This window comes from Hippocampus zosterae, chromosome 16 (assembly GCF_025434085.1).
Source record: "Hippocampus zosterae strain Florida chromosome 16, ASM2543408v3, whole genome shotgun sequence".
NCBI classification, from domain to species: Eukaryota; Metazoa; Chordata; class Actinopteri; order Syngnathiformes; family Syngnathidae; genus Hippocampus; species Hippocampus zosterae.
In genome coordinates, this window is record NC_067466.1 from 19,787,275 (window position 1) to 19,803,577 (window position 16,303).

General features: G+C 51.0%; 4 protein-coding genes and 1 long non-coding RNA gene across 5 annotated transcripts; 3 read left to right on the plus strand and 2 right to left on the minus strand.

Annotated features, from left to right (window-relative positions):
- The first annotated feature begins 295 nt into the window (after positions 1–295).
- Positions 296–2,143, plus strand: ndufa2 (NADH:ubiquinone oxidoreductase subunit A2). The gene is made up of 3 exons (XM_052046423.1): positions 296–616; positions 1,242–1,348; positions 1,920–2,143. Exons 1-3 carry the CDS (start codon positions 513–515, stop codon positions 2,009–2,011), a joined length of 303 nt encoding a protein of 100 aa, XP_051902383.1. The 5' UTR covers positions 296–512; the 3' UTR covers positions 2,012–2,143.
- A 477-nt stretch (positions 2,144–2,620) lies between these two features.
- LOC127587947 (ribonuclease kappa-B) lies at positions 2,621–3,621 on the minus strand. Its single transcript, XM_052046422.1, has 3 exons — positions 3,347–3,621; positions 2,888–2,970; positions 2,621–2,801 (listed from the first exon to the last, which is right to left on the minus strand). The coding sequence occupies exons 1-3, from the start codon at positions 3,422–3,424 to the stop codon at positions 2,657–2,659; spliced, it is 306 nt and encodes a 101-aa protein (XP_051902382.1). The 5' UTR covers positions 3,425–3,621; the 3' UTR covers positions 2,621–2,656.
- A 1,311-nt stretch (positions 3,622–4,932) lies between these two features.
- On the plus strand, positions 4,933–10,625 carry LOC127588795 (uncharacterized). The gene is made up of 3 exons (XR_007959195.1): positions 4,933–5,356; positions 7,048–7,334; positions 9,897–10,625. It is a non-coding gene; the product is annotated as an uncharacterized LOC127588795 (long non-coding RNA).
- cdx1b (caudal type homeobox 1 b) lies at positions 5,977–9,672 on the minus strand. Its single transcript, XM_052047662.1, has 3 exons — positions 9,050–9,672; positions 7,445–7,593; positions 5,977–7,311 (listed from the first exon to the last, which is right to left on the minus strand). Exons 1-3 carry the CDS (start codon positions 9,564–9,566, stop codon positions 7,123–7,125), a joined length of 855 nt encoding a protein of 284 aa, XP_051903622.1. The 5' UTR covers positions 9,567–9,672; the 3' UTR covers positions 5,977–7,122.
- A 1,333-nt stretch (positions 10,626–11,958) lies between the features above and the next one.
- On the plus strand, positions 11,959–16,286 carry ik (IK cytokine). Its single transcript, XM_052047659.1, has 20 exons — positions 11,959–12,138; positions 12,600–12,663; positions 12,777–12,869; positions 13,006–13,065; positions 13,139–13,306; positions 13,372–13,486; positions 13,554–13,624; positions 13,717–13,763; positions 14,205–14,368; positions 14,444–14,552; positions 14,637–14,676; positions 14,750–14,888; positions 14,973–14,994; positions 15,061–15,155; positions 15,247–15,320; positions 15,418–15,475; positions 15,557–15,645; positions 15,730–15,838; positions 15,924–15,958; positions 16,157–16,286. Exons 1-20 carry the CDS (start codon positions 12,129–12,131, stop codon positions 16,182–16,184), a joined length of 1,590 nt encoding a protein of 529 aa, XP_051903619.1. The 5' UTR covers positions 11,959–12,128; the 3' UTR covers positions 16,185–16,286.
- The last annotated feature ends 17 nt before the right edge of the window (positions 16,287–16,303 follow it).

A 16,303-nucleotide genomic window follows, 5' to 3' on the forward strand; every position in this document is an offset into this window, starting at 1 on the left:
CTCAATTTGAATTGCGCTCATATCTCTTAAACCCAAACTGATTCGGGATTCAACTTGGATTTTGTTACACATTTACGACAGGCCATGTGTACGTCTCGGTACTTTATTTAGCCCACAACTATGCTTGTCAGGCAAATCGATCGTCATAATTCCGGTTAAAGATGTCTACTTGAGTATTTCACCAAGATCTCTTCAACTGGCATTATTCCTGGTCGAAATCACATTGTAACGACATCAAAGCGGAAGTTGAAGAGAGCGACAACATAAACGCGAACGGCAAAAGTGACGCCTTGTAGCTGAAATGCTGTTGAAGAATGAAGCTCTTTCGATTGTCGCTTTTTAACTAGGGCAAAACTCAGTTCCATATCTCCGCAACACACTTGAAGTTAGGCTGTTAACCGAGTTTTCAAGTCTTCCCTGCAGAACCCAGTCGTGGCTGGCTGACTCAATCCGGTCTAGATTCTCGCCTGCCAGGTTAAAAACTGGGTTTACTCTCTAGTGATTATCGCAAGATGGCGGCCGCCGTAGTCCGAGGTCTGGGCTCCGCTTTGGCCAAAAATCTCCGTGAAATCCGAATCCACGTCTGCCAAACGTCCGCCGCCAGCAAGGGTACCAGGTGAGCGCCCAAATGTGCCCCCGGGGACATTAGAACGGAGACAGAACAGTGAAAGGCCCGCTGTCATCGCCGACCTGCTAGCATTTAGCAGCGAGCCGCTGCAGCTCAAGGCTAACGTCAAAGTCGACGCAACCCTCACCAATTTGACCACTGCAAACGTTATTATCCCGCCCGAAAATGTCCGAAATTAGTTATACGTGAAAGTCGTGAGGAAATGTCATTCTTTTGTACAGGTGCTTCAAATGCCTCGGTCGATTTAAATCCGTTCGAGATTTAACATTCAGCGTGTGTGTCTGTGTGCTTTGGAGCGTGGAAAATTGAGGGAATCGGTACACTGAAACCGGCCGTGCCAAGTGCAAGCTTGAAACGGTCCCCAGAAGGAGGTCGGGGGGGGGGGGGCGAAAACTTGGACCTGTTGGTCTTTGGCTTTTGACTCTGCATGAGACTTGCGTTTGACTGTTTTTGTGCTTTCCACTGTCATCGTTATTATTGTTTTGTTTGTTGTCGAAGGAACGAATTTTGCTCCATGTCGCACTTTGGATACGGCGCTCGTTGTTTTCAAGTGCTCTGGAAATACAGTTGAGTTGAGTCTTGGTGTTTGAGTGACATCCTCTTTGCTTTTCAGAGACTTTGTGGAGCAGCACTATGTGGACCTGAAGCGAGCCAACGCAGACTTCCCCATCCTGGTCCGAGAATGTTCCGGAGTGGAGGCCCGGCTGTGGGCCCGTTACGGTGAGTGGCATCATGGGAGACAAAATGGGTTTGGAATGACCACACGGGTAGCTTTAAAGCGGCGCTCTCAAACTCGGGTCCTTGACGGCCTCTTTCTTGCAGTGATGTCCGTCTCAACATACCCCCACAAGCCCCTTTTATTTAAGGTCAATCCCCGGCAGTGTAAAATTCCCCAAACCGATTCAGTGGCAGATAAAAAAAAAAATAATTGGGGGGGGGGGGGACGTAAAATGAGTCATTTCACTTCTTCTTTGGTCCCTCATCACCGACACGTACAACAAGAAAGAAATGAATTTGACTGCTTTACAATACTTTGTTTGTCCTGAAAGCGGAAGCCAACCCCAACGTTTTCTTTACAATAAGTTCTATGCGGCCATGCTGGTCTAAACACGGCATTCTGATCAAAACTGCGTTTGTGGAATATGAGTTAAGCAGCAAAATCCACTCGTTTTTGTCCATCTCAAGGGGCCATTTTGCCACTTTGTAGGGGCGCAAGCAACGACCACCGCGCTCCCGTTGCACTAAATAGTGCGTTGACGCTGTCCGTCTTGTGGTGTGTGTCTACCGACAGATTTGGGGAAGGAGCGCAGCGTCTCCCTGGACAACATGTCCGTTGATCAGGTGGCCCAAAGTCTGCACACGCTGGTTCAGGCCAAGCTGTGACACACCTGCGAAAACCGTCAAAACACGTCTTGTCATGTATCGATGTGAATAAGAAAGAAAAAAAAACAAGTGAAGCTTTTTGGTTGTCAATGTAAAAAACAAAAACGAAAAAGGAATAAAAGATGGTCCATTTAGTCGGACTTAGTGGATGAGCAGCAACCCACCGACTCAAGGTCGCGCCAGCTGGTCCTGTGGAACCTGCAGCAGTGACGTTGGTGTCCTGAGGGGGGCAGCAGTGCGTCGTAGCTAAATCAGCTCATGTTTATTTTTTGGGGGGGGGGGTGTTATTACATTTCTCAAGTATGTCCGTGCATCTTTCAACTGATACTTTTCTACACCGCGCAGTCGTCTGTGGACAGCCTTATGCTACAACTTACAGACACCGTCTAAACTGCTGGCAACAAATGTGAGTACGCCGATTTGGGCTCAGTCACGGTTTTGTGTGGCCGGCCACCAGAATTTTACCAAAAGAATTCACTGCCAAACGATTTTGTCATTTTTATTATTTCCACACAACTTCAAACTTCAACTTCAAATCACAGGAGGTCACAACAGAGGAATGACGTCACGAGCAGGCAATATGTCAAGGCAAAATAAATAGCATGTCTGTTGGGGGGACAGTCGGGGTCGGGGGGGGCAGCCATCTTAGGTCACCATGTACTCCTGCCGCTTGTTGAGTCGAACCTGGCACAGCGACACGGCGCCCAGCGCCACGTAGACGGCGGCCGCGATGAAGCAGTTGATGCCCACTTGGCTGTAGAGACCGTAGATGTTCTGAGGAGGGTGTTGACTGCGGGAAGACAGACGCAACGACATCACTTCCTGTCGCAAGGCCAAACGGGCTTCCTAAACATGCGTCAGAGCGGCAGCACCGACTCGTTGCGGATGTCCTCCTCGGTAAACGGGACGTCCTCGATCAGCACGGCCGACTTGGCGCTGAAGAAGATTCCCAGCATCGCCTGCAGCCGCAACAAACGGCGCGGCCGCAAATGAGCAACCGCTTGGATTGGATCAACTTTGTCAAACGTACTGTATGTGTACCATACAGCACAGATGAACAGAACACAAGCGCTTGCTCGGTCACCTCGCAGTTGTCAACAAAATGTGCCCTTTTATTGCTCCATGTCAGGAAATTGGGAACAGGTTCTCATTTGCAACGAATGCCGAACTGCTATTGGCTTCGGAATGCTTCACAAAATGCCAGTTAAATGTTCCCTGGTCACGTCATTATTAACAAAACGGTGCATTTGCGTGGCAAGCGCATTTACTGCACCGGCTCGACTCGGAAGAAGGAGAAGGTTGCAGGCAGCAAATGAAAACCTCTTGTTTTCTTACCAACATGATGACGCCCCAAATGCTGATGACCATACCGCACGCGGCCATTTTGGGCCCGCAGAAGAGCAACGACGGCATCCTTCGCGCTCAGCAGTCACGCGCCGCCGTCACCACCCCGACGACTAGTGTTCCTTTTTTTTTTATGTGGCCCTTTGACGGGAACTGAAGCCCCCGCCACAAGAGGAAGCGCGACTACCGGGCCCTGACGAACCGACGCGGGCTTCGTGTCAGCTGATCTCGGCGACCTCGGCCAAAATCGGAAAAGCTCGGCCGGCGCCGACTTCTTCCTCTTCCTTGTTGGTGGCGCATTACCGCCACCTCCTGGTTGGGAGCGTGGATCAGTCAAAGAGCGTCCTGCTGGCCGACTCGTTGGCTTTCCTTCGGTTCTTTCCTTCCCTCGTCTTTACAAAGATTTTGACTAGAAATGAAGGGTTTTAATACTCATCCGTTGAGTCCAGGCGCCCAATGGGCAAGGCAGCCGTAATTCCCATCTCGTAAAGGTTCTGCGTGTCCTGGCATTGGGTGGCAACCAGTTCAGAGTGAAGCCAACTTTGCCCAAAGTCAGTTGGCGCGGGCTACAGCACGCCCGCGACCTCCTCGAGGAGAAGCAGTGCTCAGGTCACGAGGGAAGGACATTGGAGGATTTTGTTAGTCAGCTTCGACCAAAATGATTTTCCGAACATGCAGGAATTGCGTTTGTGTTGGCTGTAGCATTCAATGACTTCATACAATCGACCGCCGCTATTTGCGTACAATAATATCAAATGTTTTGTTGTTGTTGTTGTGATGATTAAATCAACATTGAATCAGTTTTAATTGGTTCACTGGAGTGGGGTGACAGTACCACTGAGGACGACTATCGATAGGGGGCGACAACACTCTTCGAGTTTCTGTTCACACGTTCGCGTTCAGAAGGTGCAGAACATCAACATCTGCGGTCCGAACCGCATACATATTGTACGTACTTCCAACTATCTGATTAAAAACGGGACCTATTAAATATATGAATCCTCCTTTTTTGAATCCTCGCTTGCATTTCGACTGACGTACACGTCAAGCATATCGCTGAGCTATCTATCATCTTCTACTTTTAGACTTGCATAGGTGTTCGATACAATTGACATGATGCTGACTTCCTGCTGAGGTGACCTCTGAACCTTCATGCGGGAACTCACCCCCCCACCCTCGCAACCCACCCCCTCCACAGCCAATATGAGCTTCATCATCAGCCATAAAATTGTGACTGTTTATTGTGTGTGTGCGTTGGGCTCTAATGATTAACTTTTACAAGCGTGTGGGAGTGGCCGCGGAGCGGAGGACGTTTTGTTTGTGCTCACTGTCTTTTTCTCATTAAATTCATGCTTCGTTTTCTTTTTTGAGGTGGGCGGGGGGGGCACTTTGGGCGGCTCGGTAACCAAGGTAACGAAGATGCCAGCATGTCACGTGCACATAGCGTCTTCAGTTAGCAAGTTAACTCAATCGGGGACAGCCATTTTCAGAGCCTAACCTACGAAAAAAGAGAGTCTTAAATGTCTGATTAATATTGAATATTAACATGATTAAATATTTCGTTTCGTTTATTTTTGTATCAAGAGGTAAAAGTGCATCCACGTTGTAAATGGACCGAATCTAATGATGGAAATGTGGATGAAGTTACCACGAATGTATTTGAAGACATACTAAATGGTTATGAGCGCGTGTCAGATGTCGGGACAAATGCATCCGAAATGTGCATCTGTTGTCCTGCAAATGTGCCGAAGGATATCCTCAAGTATTTGGACGGCGAAGACCAAGTCCCAAGTAATTCTTTCCTCAACTCTGTCATGAAGTGCACATCAAGAGAACACGCTTATTCTTGAAGGATGATTTCCTTCTCTTTGTGTTTGTCATGACAGGCTCCACTGTGACGGCGACCAATCGTGTTTGCCTTTCGCCGGCGCCCAATATGAGTTGCCGTTTGTCTCCGGGGAGGAGGACGAGTCAATCGGGCGAGATATCACTGGGGCAAAGGTCTCGCACACACACACACACACACACACACGCAGCCGCCATCTTGGAGCGACAAAACGGCCAGTTAGGCGTCAAGGGCACGAGGACAGGAGCCAGGCGGCCATTTTGTCTCAAAGGTCTTGAAATCCGCCGTGTCTGTGTGCATCATACTTGTGTGAGTGTGTGTGAGCATATGTGAGCATATATATCTTCTTGAGAATATTTGTGTGTGTGTTTGTGTGTGCATGGACGTGTCAACATATGTATGCGGGCGTAAGAGACAGAGAGAAAAGGTCAGGCAAGTAAACATCGGTACGTCTCTGCAGTGAAAAAAAAAGTTTATTATCCTCATCCTCGATCCAACTTTCTGGTGTGCAGGTAAAGCTCCGCCCAATTTGTCGGCAGGTTAGCCGCTGCAAGGACAACATCCGATCCAAATGCCACCCACTGCAAGCCCCGATTAAACCTTCATGCTGCCACTATTGTCCAATTTCAAACGCACCAACAAGGCTGCAAATCATATCCATGCAACCCCCCCCCCCCCCCCCCACACACACACACGCTTGCGAACACACCAGTGATAGTGAGGTTTAACGACATGGGAAGAGGCAAAATAGAGCGAAGGACAAAGGTCTTGCGCACACGCTCACACATGCACACACCTGCACGTACACAGAGTAATGCAGTGTCTGTTGAGGTGTGGCATCCAAAGGGCAAACACAATGAAGGATCCTGCTATCTGTGTGTGTGTGTGTGTGCGCGCGTGTGTGCGTATGACATGAAATAACTTTCCGTGAATGGAAAAACAAAGAGAAGAAAAAAAAACAGTCTTTGTTAGTTTTACTTTTGATAGATGCGAGCTGAAAAAAATCCAAATGTCTGCGGTCACTTTGAATAACGGCGACCTTTCACGGGGTCGGCGCCAACCGAGGGACGAATCGGGAAAGGTCGATGATGAAATGAAAACACGGGCTAACTTGCTGCATGGGAGCGAGGCCTTTTGATTAGCATACGAGTGCTTCCAAAACATCCAAATGCTAATACCGCTAACAGCGAGCCTCTCAGTTGAGTTGCATTAGCATGCTAATATACGTACTTGAGCGCATAGTGCTGTTATTGTTGAAAAGTTTCACAGCATCAGCCAATTTGGCCACCCTCTTGTCCCATCGTGATACAGCTTGGACTACGTGAGCACACAGCTTCAGCATCATCCTTGAGTCCCACGCTTGTATTGCATGCTAACAGAACTAACTGATGCAGTCGTCAAATGACATGGGAAATGTACATGCCAATGTGGCTAAATGCTAGCCTTTCTGTTGAAAAGTATCGGCATGATAATGTCGCTTCCTTCTCGTCCAACATCAGAATGTCATCGTCAGCCTGCCAATGCGGCTAAACGCGAGCCCTGTTGTATGATGCCGTCACTACGCTTATGTACGTGACCTTGCGTATTGAGTCTTGCGGTTGCTAATGTTGATAACCGCTTGTCCCAGTGTTAAAAAATACATGCTAACGAAGCGCCGCACGGCATCGGCATGCTAATCCTTCGACTCGCCGAAATTGAGTTCAGATGTCATCAACTTCCCGTCCCACAGTCACGTAGCATCATTGCGCTAATGTCCGGCATCAGGATGTCATTAGCATGGTAACGTAGCTAAATGCTCGCCCGACGCTAATTAACATCAGCGTGCTAACTCTCGTTTTTGTTTCAGGGGTCCCGTCGTTGCAAAGGGCGGCGCCAGGGAGCCGACGGGGGAGATTGGGAAGGAGAAGCGCAGGAAGCGGCTTTAAAACTCTTCTTTGACGCTGATGGGCAGCGAGGACGGCGACACCAGGCCGGACGGCGACACCAGGCCGCTGCTGCTGCTGGTCACCATGGCGACGCTGCCGGACGACGAGGCGGGCTGCTGCTGCTGTTGCTTCTTCTTGCTGATCTTGCGTTCCTTGGCACGCCGGTTCTGGAACCAGATCTTCACCTGGAGGCCACCGATACCAACGGGTAATTCAACACGCCAAACGCGGCCGAGAGCTCGTTAACGCTGGCGGCTCACGTGACGGCGGGGAGGCCAAACGACAAACGTGGGCCTTTTGGCTTTTTTTTGGCCTCACCTGTCGCTCCGAAAGGCTGAGGGCGCCGGCCAGCTCCGCCTTCCTGCGGATGGTGATGTACTTGCTGTAGTGGAACTCCTTCTCCAGCTCCAGACGCTGGTGGTCCGTGTAGACCACGCGGTACTTGTCCTTTGTCCGCGTCTTCCCGTCTGCGCGCGCAGACTTTGGGTTAGCGTTTGGCACGCGGTAGATTGACGCCCGCCTATTAGCCGTTTAGTACTCGGGGACTCATTCCTCGCGGACGTCGTCGCACTCGTCAAGTGACTCGGCTCTGTGCCTTTTGCGCACTGAGCCCGCAGTCGAGCGAGCGGCTTTCCAACTCGGCGAGTCGCCGGCAGTCTTCAATGGTGAAGCTGCTTGCCTCTCGGCTTTTCGCGTGAAGTCGCTCCTCCTCTTTGCTATTTGCGCCGGCACTTAGAGGAAGTCGACTTGCGTCCGTTTCCTGCCGAGCGACGATGGAATCAAGTGCGCAACCTTCAGCGGCGAGCACTGAGGAATTCCCGCCTGTCAATTTGGCAACGAAATCTACTCGCCGTTAGCGCTCGGACGGGCCGGCGCGCCGTCCATCTGCTAACGAGGCGGTAACGCGTCGGTTAGCACGCCGTGATTGACAATTAACACTAAGCACACACAGCGACTCTCGCCAGTTCCAAATGGACAGATGTCTTGTTAAAAAGTCACATGAAAACAAACACAATTGAGTGGTCTACAAAGGGGCCTTCGCGCGGCCCCTTTGTAGACCACTGCTAGCAGGCGCGCGCGCGCACATATGGGGCAGCGTCATGAAAAACAAAACGTTAGCTTCGGTCAAGGATCAAAATGAAAACTTGTTGGACTTCTTATTTCTATCGTCATTCGGCCATTGTTGATGAAGCCATTTCATCCCAAATGTCAAAGGTCAAAATCAGGAATAACCGTTATCGTCGTGAACAATGAAGGTTTTCTGTTTTTTTCCAAAGAGAGGCTTCATCCTTTCTTTGTGATGACAAAAATATGAACTGGCACGATGTTAATGCCGCCGGACAATCGAGAATTTTCATCGACTTTTTCAAAAGAATGGATTTATTTATGACGTCCGACCTGGAAAAGCTTGCGCAATACGGATTTAATCGGGCGTTGTCATGTATCGCTTTGACGTTGTGGGGAAACAAAAATCCACCTCTTCATTGATAAATAGGACAAACTATTTGTCATGTTAACATTTGATGATGATGACGATGACAGACTGAAAAAAAGCAAGGGCGGAATATAAAAACTCATCGAGAAAAGTTGACTTGCAGAAAGAAAAGAAAAAAATGCGTCGACCACGAAGTGCGTGGTTGTGTCATTTTGGACGCCGTGTGGATGATTAGAGAGGGAGGGACGCAGATCTCAACGGAATAATCATCGCAATCGTAACGTTTCAGACTAAAATGTCAACCGATTGATGTCACGGCTCTGGTTTTTCTGCTCATTGGGCTGACCTCGGTTCGGATTGTCGCAACGTGTCGGACGGCGCACTTTCAATACGAGTGATCTTTATCAAATAAGTCAACATGCCAGCAAATGACTTTCGGACGCCACCAAGAATAATGACGACGGCGCATTTGTGGGCTTCTTCCTTACTGGGGTTGGCGAGCGGCGTGGACGCCCGGCGAATCCACTCGTAGGCGCTCCTCCTCTGCGGCGACTCGGCCGAGCCTTGCCCGCCGGGTGCATTGAGGGAGGCGGTCAGAAGCGGCGGTGGCAGCGGCGGCGGCGGCGGGGGCGGCTGCCCGCTGAATTCCGCAGGACCGAAGCCCAGGTTGGGGCCCCCGGCCGCAGCCGCGTAGTGGTGCGCGGCCCAGTCGTCCCGAGCGGGCTGCGCGGGGTGAGGGAGAGGAGGCGGGGGCGGGTAAACCGGGCTCCAGCCGCCGGCGCCCCCGCCGCCGGCGCTCTGCTGGGCCTGGTGCGGGTCCGCCGCGAGGCCGTGGGGCGGGTGGTGGTGGTGGTGGTGGTGGTGGTAGCTGGCAAAGTCCGAGTACTGGGCCGCTCCGGGCACCGGGAAGTTCTGCGGGCTGAGGCCGAGGCCCGGGTGTCTGCTGACGGGGTTCTGGTGGTACATGGGGGGGTCCTTGTCCAGCTGCAGGTAGCTCACGTACATGTTAGCTGGAGGGGGGGGGGGGCGAGGAGTGGGGTCGGGGGTGGGGAGGGCAAATTGCGCTGCCCTGACTTTCCTGTGTGCTCCGAGTGTGTGAGTGTGTGTGTGCGCGCGTCTCCAGCTGCTGCCCCACCCGTCACGCACCTCCGCAGCCCGTTATAAGGTGGCCCGCTAGTCACGTGCTCTACTTTATTGCCCTCACCTGCTCCCCCGGCCAGCACCCCCCCCCCCCCCCCCCTACACACACACCTTCAGCATCGACACAACAATTGATCTGATTTCACCCAAAGAATTTTCTTTTGACGTCCGTCCTGCTTCTTTGGTAACATGCAGGCAGGCGCTAGCAACGAGAACTTCATCCGTCGGCTACTTGATGCACGCCTGGAATCACCTGCGGCAACATCGTTGAAACGATGGAATAGAAGGTCGTTTCAAAAGTTTCATTTCATGGCATTTGACGTGAACACTTGCGGAAACAATTTTATGAATTTGAGGCTTCCGTCGTGCAAATTCAAACGAGACATTTTCTTTTTCATTTGAGATCATCAAGGAATTCTCATTCATGCCCTCATTTTTGGAAACTATTCATCAACTTCCACCCTCCAACACACTTGAACTCTTTTGGAAATTAAAAGCTTCTTGTGTTTTTTTTCCCCGCTTCCTTTTTATTCAGTTCATCTGTCAAATTACATTTGCATCGCCAAGTTAATTGAGAAGAAGCGAGCGCTAAACTGACAAAATGCCGACTGAGTAAGCTAGCAACAAATGGTGGCAGCTCACATTTTCAAGGTCACACTTGATGTCTTGATGTGAGAATTTCGTTCAACGGAAAAAAACAAAACCAATCGGCATGTTTCTCACCGGATCCTTCTGGAGCGTGTGAAATTTTGCAGCGGAGGAGACCGCTTGTCGACGATTTATGGATTTACGAGGTTACCTTTTTATTGTTTTACACTCATGACTTTTCTTTGTCTGAGGCCCTAAAGGACACTTCATTAGGTATACACACTTTTCACCTTCGCGCATGTGTATGTAAAGTGTGTGTGTGTGTGTGTGGGTGCGTGTGTGTGTGTGTAAAACACATTAATCTCTTGTGTTTGTGGTGCAATTCATTTGTTGTACTTCGAAGGAAAGTAATCACATTAAGAACCGGTTATTTCTTTTTTCATTCGAAAGCAAACAAACACATAAACAAATAAATGCATTATTGATTACGTTTTATATATATATATATATATGTGTGTGTGTGTGTGTAAATTAGTAATAATAAAAATGAGCTTTTAGTGCTATAATTATTTTGAATGAGTAATTAAAAAAATGTTTTGGGCTGGTGAAAGCATGAATATATTACTAAAAAAATAACAAGCACAGGTATGTGTGCATCGTGCTGAGCGTCCATCTTGTGTGACCTGCCACCTCTTGACATTAACCAGCACAACATGGCCACCGTCTTTTACAATCTCGCTTTTCTTTCCTTCTTTTAGTCTTTTACGACCTCCTTGACACACTTTGACACTCGGTTCTCTGTCTTTGACCCTTCCACTGCTGCTAGCCTCCTAGCCTTGCGTAGTTTAGCTCTGAGTTGAGTTTGCGACAAAGGCTTCGGAAAAAAAAGACATTCCTTGACATGGTGCGATGCTGCCCTCGTGTGGTCAAAGATAAAATGACGCTGAGGCGAAAGGAGGGCAGCAGGCATCGATCACGTCAATTGCTAGCCTAGCCCAGCCACCCCAAGCTTGGCGGATTGGCGACCGGAGCAGTGGTGCCACAATAAATGAGATTCTTCTTCTTACAAAATAGACATTTCTGAATGGACGCAAAAGTTTGTTGATGTCGTTGGGCCGTTTCATTGTTTGAAAGTGCCGCCTTGAGTTAGGAGCGACCTGATTTTTTGCTTTTGACTTGAAAGCACAAACTTCGGGATATGAGTGCAGTCAACTCACTTTTCAAATTGAGCTCACTTCATCCAAAAAGAGGCTTCAAGGTGTTTATCGACACTCACATCTGAACTTTATTGTAAAACCTCACAGAAAAGAAAGACAATTACACTCTATGTAACCAAATTTCTCTCCCGCTGTCATTCTCTAATTGCATTTTTAGGTACACGTTGACTCGAGTCTGTGTCGTAACATATTTTAAAAAAAAAATAATTTCACACACAATTAATTGTATCGATTTGCTGACAATACTATTAACAGTTGTTGCACTGACTTGTTGATTGATACATTTTGAATGTGTTATTGATAGCGTCTTAACATTAAAAATGAGTAAATACGATCATGATATTTTTGTTATTTTTTTTCTTCAGTTGTGAACGTCAAATCAACAGCTTCGCGTGTCAGGCAAAGCAGTAAGCATTCCCGATCAATAGGGGGCGTCGTCGTACTAACCCGGTTCGCCACCGCTGCTTTTATGCGTGAAGAAAAAGACGCGGAAGCAGAAAGTAGCTCTTGTTTCCGTTACGCTAGTGAACCGCAACTGCCAATATCGTCGTTGAAAGCGAACAGATCCGACACAAAGCAAGTTTTCGCGGTGGAGAAGGTTTGACAACGCGACACCGCCAACATGCCCGAGAGTAAGTCGCCTCCTTAGCGCACGCTAGCCCTCGGGCGAGCTACGTGACCACCGCGAGGCTAGCGCGAGCATCAGCTAGCATGCTAGTCAGCCGCTTTCGTGCTCGGTGGCGACGGCAGACCAGTTGGAACTCTGGTCGCCAAGTGGCGTTTGCTTAACCAAAGACGTATTTGTAACAGACTTTGTCTCGGCGACAAATACCTTTGTGCGTTTGCCAACAGATTAATCGCAAACGGGCTGTTGTTGAGGTTTTGGAGTTGAATGTCCACGAAAGAAGGACACGTTCCTCTCGTATGGATTGTTTCGTGGAAGTTGTGCATGCATTAGTGCTGAAATGCAAATGGCTTCTGAAGGGTGCGTTTAAGACGTGCAATCCCGAGTAGAAGTGCGTGACCCAAGTGTGGTCCCGATGTTTGGGTGCCGGACTTTGACGCTAACCGTGCGCGTGTGTACGTGTTGCAGCGGAGAGTTATTCCAACCCTCTGGCTCCTGAGGGTCACGACGCAGATGACAGATCGGCTGCTCAGTAAGTATTTACAGACTCGCATCGTGTACTCCGATCTCTCTTTGTGTCTGTCTGTCTGTCAGTGTACTTGGTTATGTTCCTTGACAAAAGTGTGTGTGTGTGTCGGTTCACAGGTCAAAGTTGACCAATGACGACTTCAGGAAGCTGCTGATGACACCACGGGCCACACCTTCATCGGCCCCGCCCTCCAAGTCCAGACATCATGAGTGCGTCTTTGCCACTGAATGACTGAAACGACATAACTGGGCAACAATTGGAACCATTTTGTTGTTGTTAAAATACGCCGACGGCAACGTAACATGACGGCAACTTTACAGGAACATGACCGTGTTTGTTTCTCAGAATGCCAAGGGACTACAATGAAGATGAAGATCCTGCGGCGAGAAGGAGGAAGAAAAAGAGGTGCGATGGCTTCTTCGAACCTCGATTATTTTGACTCGATGACTGACTGGCGTCGAACTTGTGCGGGCGTTAGCTACTACGCTAAGCTACGGCAACAGGAGATGGAGCGCGAGCGCGAACTGGCCGAGAAATACCGCGACCGGGCCCGGGAGCGGCGGGACGGCGTCAACAAAGACTACGAGGAAACGGAACTCATCAGCACCACCGCCAACTACAGAGCGGTCGGACCTTCCGCCGAAGCGTGAGTGCGATATGCGTCGTCTGCCACGGCGGCGCGGCTCCAGCTCATATGCTAATGCTACGCAGGGACAAGTCTGCGGCGGAGAAAAGGCGTCAGCTGATCCAGGAGTCCAAGTTCTTGGGTGGTGACATGGAGCACACTCACTTGGTGAAAGGTCTCGACTTTGCTCTGCTCCAGAAGGTGAGCCACACGCACGCACGCATGCGCGCACCAACACGCAACAACACGCTTGGTTTTTGTGTGTCAGGTGAGAGCCGAGATCAACAGCAAAGAGAAAGAAGAAGAAGACATGATGGAGAAAGTCCAGAAGGAAGCCAAGTGGGACCTCACGCCGCTGACCATCCTCATCGTCTCTCTTCCATTTTCCACCTCACCCTTGCCATCATTGTGTGTGTGTGTGCTTCTGACAGGAAAGATGTGGAACCAGAGGAAAAGATTGAGTTCAAGACTCGTCTGGGTGAGTTCAGTGTCGTCAAGTGCGCAGTTACGAATGGGGCGCTGTTGAAAAAATACGGGCAGATATGAACGCAGTTGCCGTATAAACACGGAACGCGGTTACGGAGCAACGCGATTACTAAAAGTCTCACACACACGCAACGGGCACCCTTATAAACAGTCGCTGAATGTCTTTGTGAGACATTTTGTTTCGGCGCTGGGAGACGACTTATTTGAAAGCACTCGGTGAAGTTGCGCTCGGGCAGACGGTATGACAAGTATGCTTGATCATCTGCAAAGAATGAGTTCTCGTCGTGCGACAATATTGCCCCCGGGTGGCCAATTTGCGCACCCGTCGCGACTCGCCGTTTGGCCGATGGTGGAATTCTTTCCGTTTGGTTTCACCGCGTCGTCACTCCGGTGGAGTGCCATCTCACCGAGGAAGACGTCGTGTGCGGAGCAGGTCGCAACATCTACCGCATGGTGTTCCGCTCGGGCGCGCTGGAGCGCAACGAGCTCTTCCTGCCGGGCCGCATGGCGTACGTGGTGGACCTGGACGACGAGTTCACCGACACCGACATCCCCACCACCCTCATTCGCAGCAAAGCCGATTGTCCCAGTATGGAGGTACGCACGCACGCACGTGTGCGCAAATGCGCTTTGCTGGCCCGCCTCCAACTGGCTTGTTTGTGTGCGCAACAGGCGCAGACCACGCTGAGCACCAACGACATCGTCATCTCCAAGCTGACGCAGATCCTCTCCTACCTCCGCCAAGGAACCCGACACAAGAAGATCAAGAAGAAGGACAAAGGTGCTCGGTCCTTTCCTCCTTGAAGGGGGGGGGGGGGGGGAGACTCGTTGAAACGGTCTTACGTGCGCGTGTGACGTCTTTCAGGTAAAGCGGATGAAAAAAGAGCTCCGGAAGCTGATATCGGGTCAGTAGCAAAACACTCGGTCGTCACGTCCTGGCTCGGCGTCGCCGCGCTGACGAGTGGTTTGTGCGCGCAGCATCTTCGACGACATCGGCGACTACGCGCCGGCGGCGGCCTCCTTGTCCAAACCTCCCAAAGACAAAGAGAGGCGGCGAGACCGCGACAGGGATGACGAGAAGAAGCGAAGACACGCCTACTTTGACAAAGAACAACAGGTCCGCACGCACACACACACGCTCACTCGATGCCATGCGGCCGGACTGAAAAGCCAACTTTGTGCCCCGGGTGTGCGCGCGTAGGCGACGGAGGAGGCGGACTCGGGTAGGTGACGCGGAACAACTGCCATGAAAGTGCCCGCGTGTGTTTTCACGTGTGCGCGTGCGGCAGGTCCGGGATCGGTGCGAGATCAGCTGAAGTTGATCAACGAGAAGTTTGCGGCCGCCACGGGCGGCCAGTGGCAGGGCCAGGATGCATATCCTTCTGTAGTCGCATGATGGGGGGGTGGGGGGGGGGCACGTCGGCGCCGCCGCTGTGTGCCGTTGTGCGTCCTTAATGGCCGTCACGCCGCCTCAGAGGAGAGACGCTCCGGAACATCTGGGAGATTTCTTTGGAGGCTCCAACTCTTACGCCGAGTGTTACCCCGCCACGTAAGATGCACAAAAGGGCCGCAGCCGCTCGTGCTTCAATCATACCGAAAGCCGCTCTGGCTTTACTCGTGACACGTTGTTGCGCGTGCGTGCGTAGGATGGACGACCTGGCCGTGGACAGCGACGAGGAGGTGGACTACAGCAAGATGGACCAAGTAAGTCCCGTCCCTGGCGCAGCCGCCGCCCGCCCGCCCGCCCGAGGCGCCGTCACGTGACGCCGCGCGCTGCCGTTGCAGGGCAACAAGAAGGGGCCGCTGGGCCGCTGGGACTTTGACACTCAGGAGGAATACTCGGACTACATGAACAACAAGGAGGCGCTGCCCAAGTACGTGCACGTCGGCCCACGCCTTGCCAAATATGGCGTTCCCCTTTCATTTGGACATTCTGCTGTCCCCCCCCACACACACAGGGCGGCATTCCAGTACGGCATCAAGATGTCGGAAGGCCGCAAGACGCGGCGCTTCAAGGAGAGCAACGAGAAGGCCGAGCTGGACCGTCAGTGGAAGAAGATCAGCGCGGTGAGCAAAGCAAGCGTCCTCCTCGTCCTCCTCGGCCGTCTTGTCACTCTGACGATGTCGTCTTTGTGCGCCGCGCCGCTTTCAGATCATCGAGAAGAGGAAGAAGATGGAGGCCGATGGGTGAGTTTTGGCCCGTGTCGGGAATCCTTCCTGGGGTGGGTGGGGGTTCCTGAGTGGAATTCTTGGTCAGCTATGCCGTCACTACACAGTGAAACTTGCAGCAGTGCCGTTTGTGTGGTCCTGCCAGTGGTTTAGTGCCCCTTGTAGGCACTAAATGCAGACTGTGACTCCTTTTCTTTTCTTTTTTCTTTCCCACAGGGTGGATGTGAAACGACCCAAATACTGAACGTTGTCCTTGGTTGTCATTGAGCAAGCAAATTAGGAGGAGCAGTTGTTGGTTTTATTCTCACACCAGCCATTTCATCTGATTAAAAAGAAAGAAACCTGGCATGACATCGTGGGACT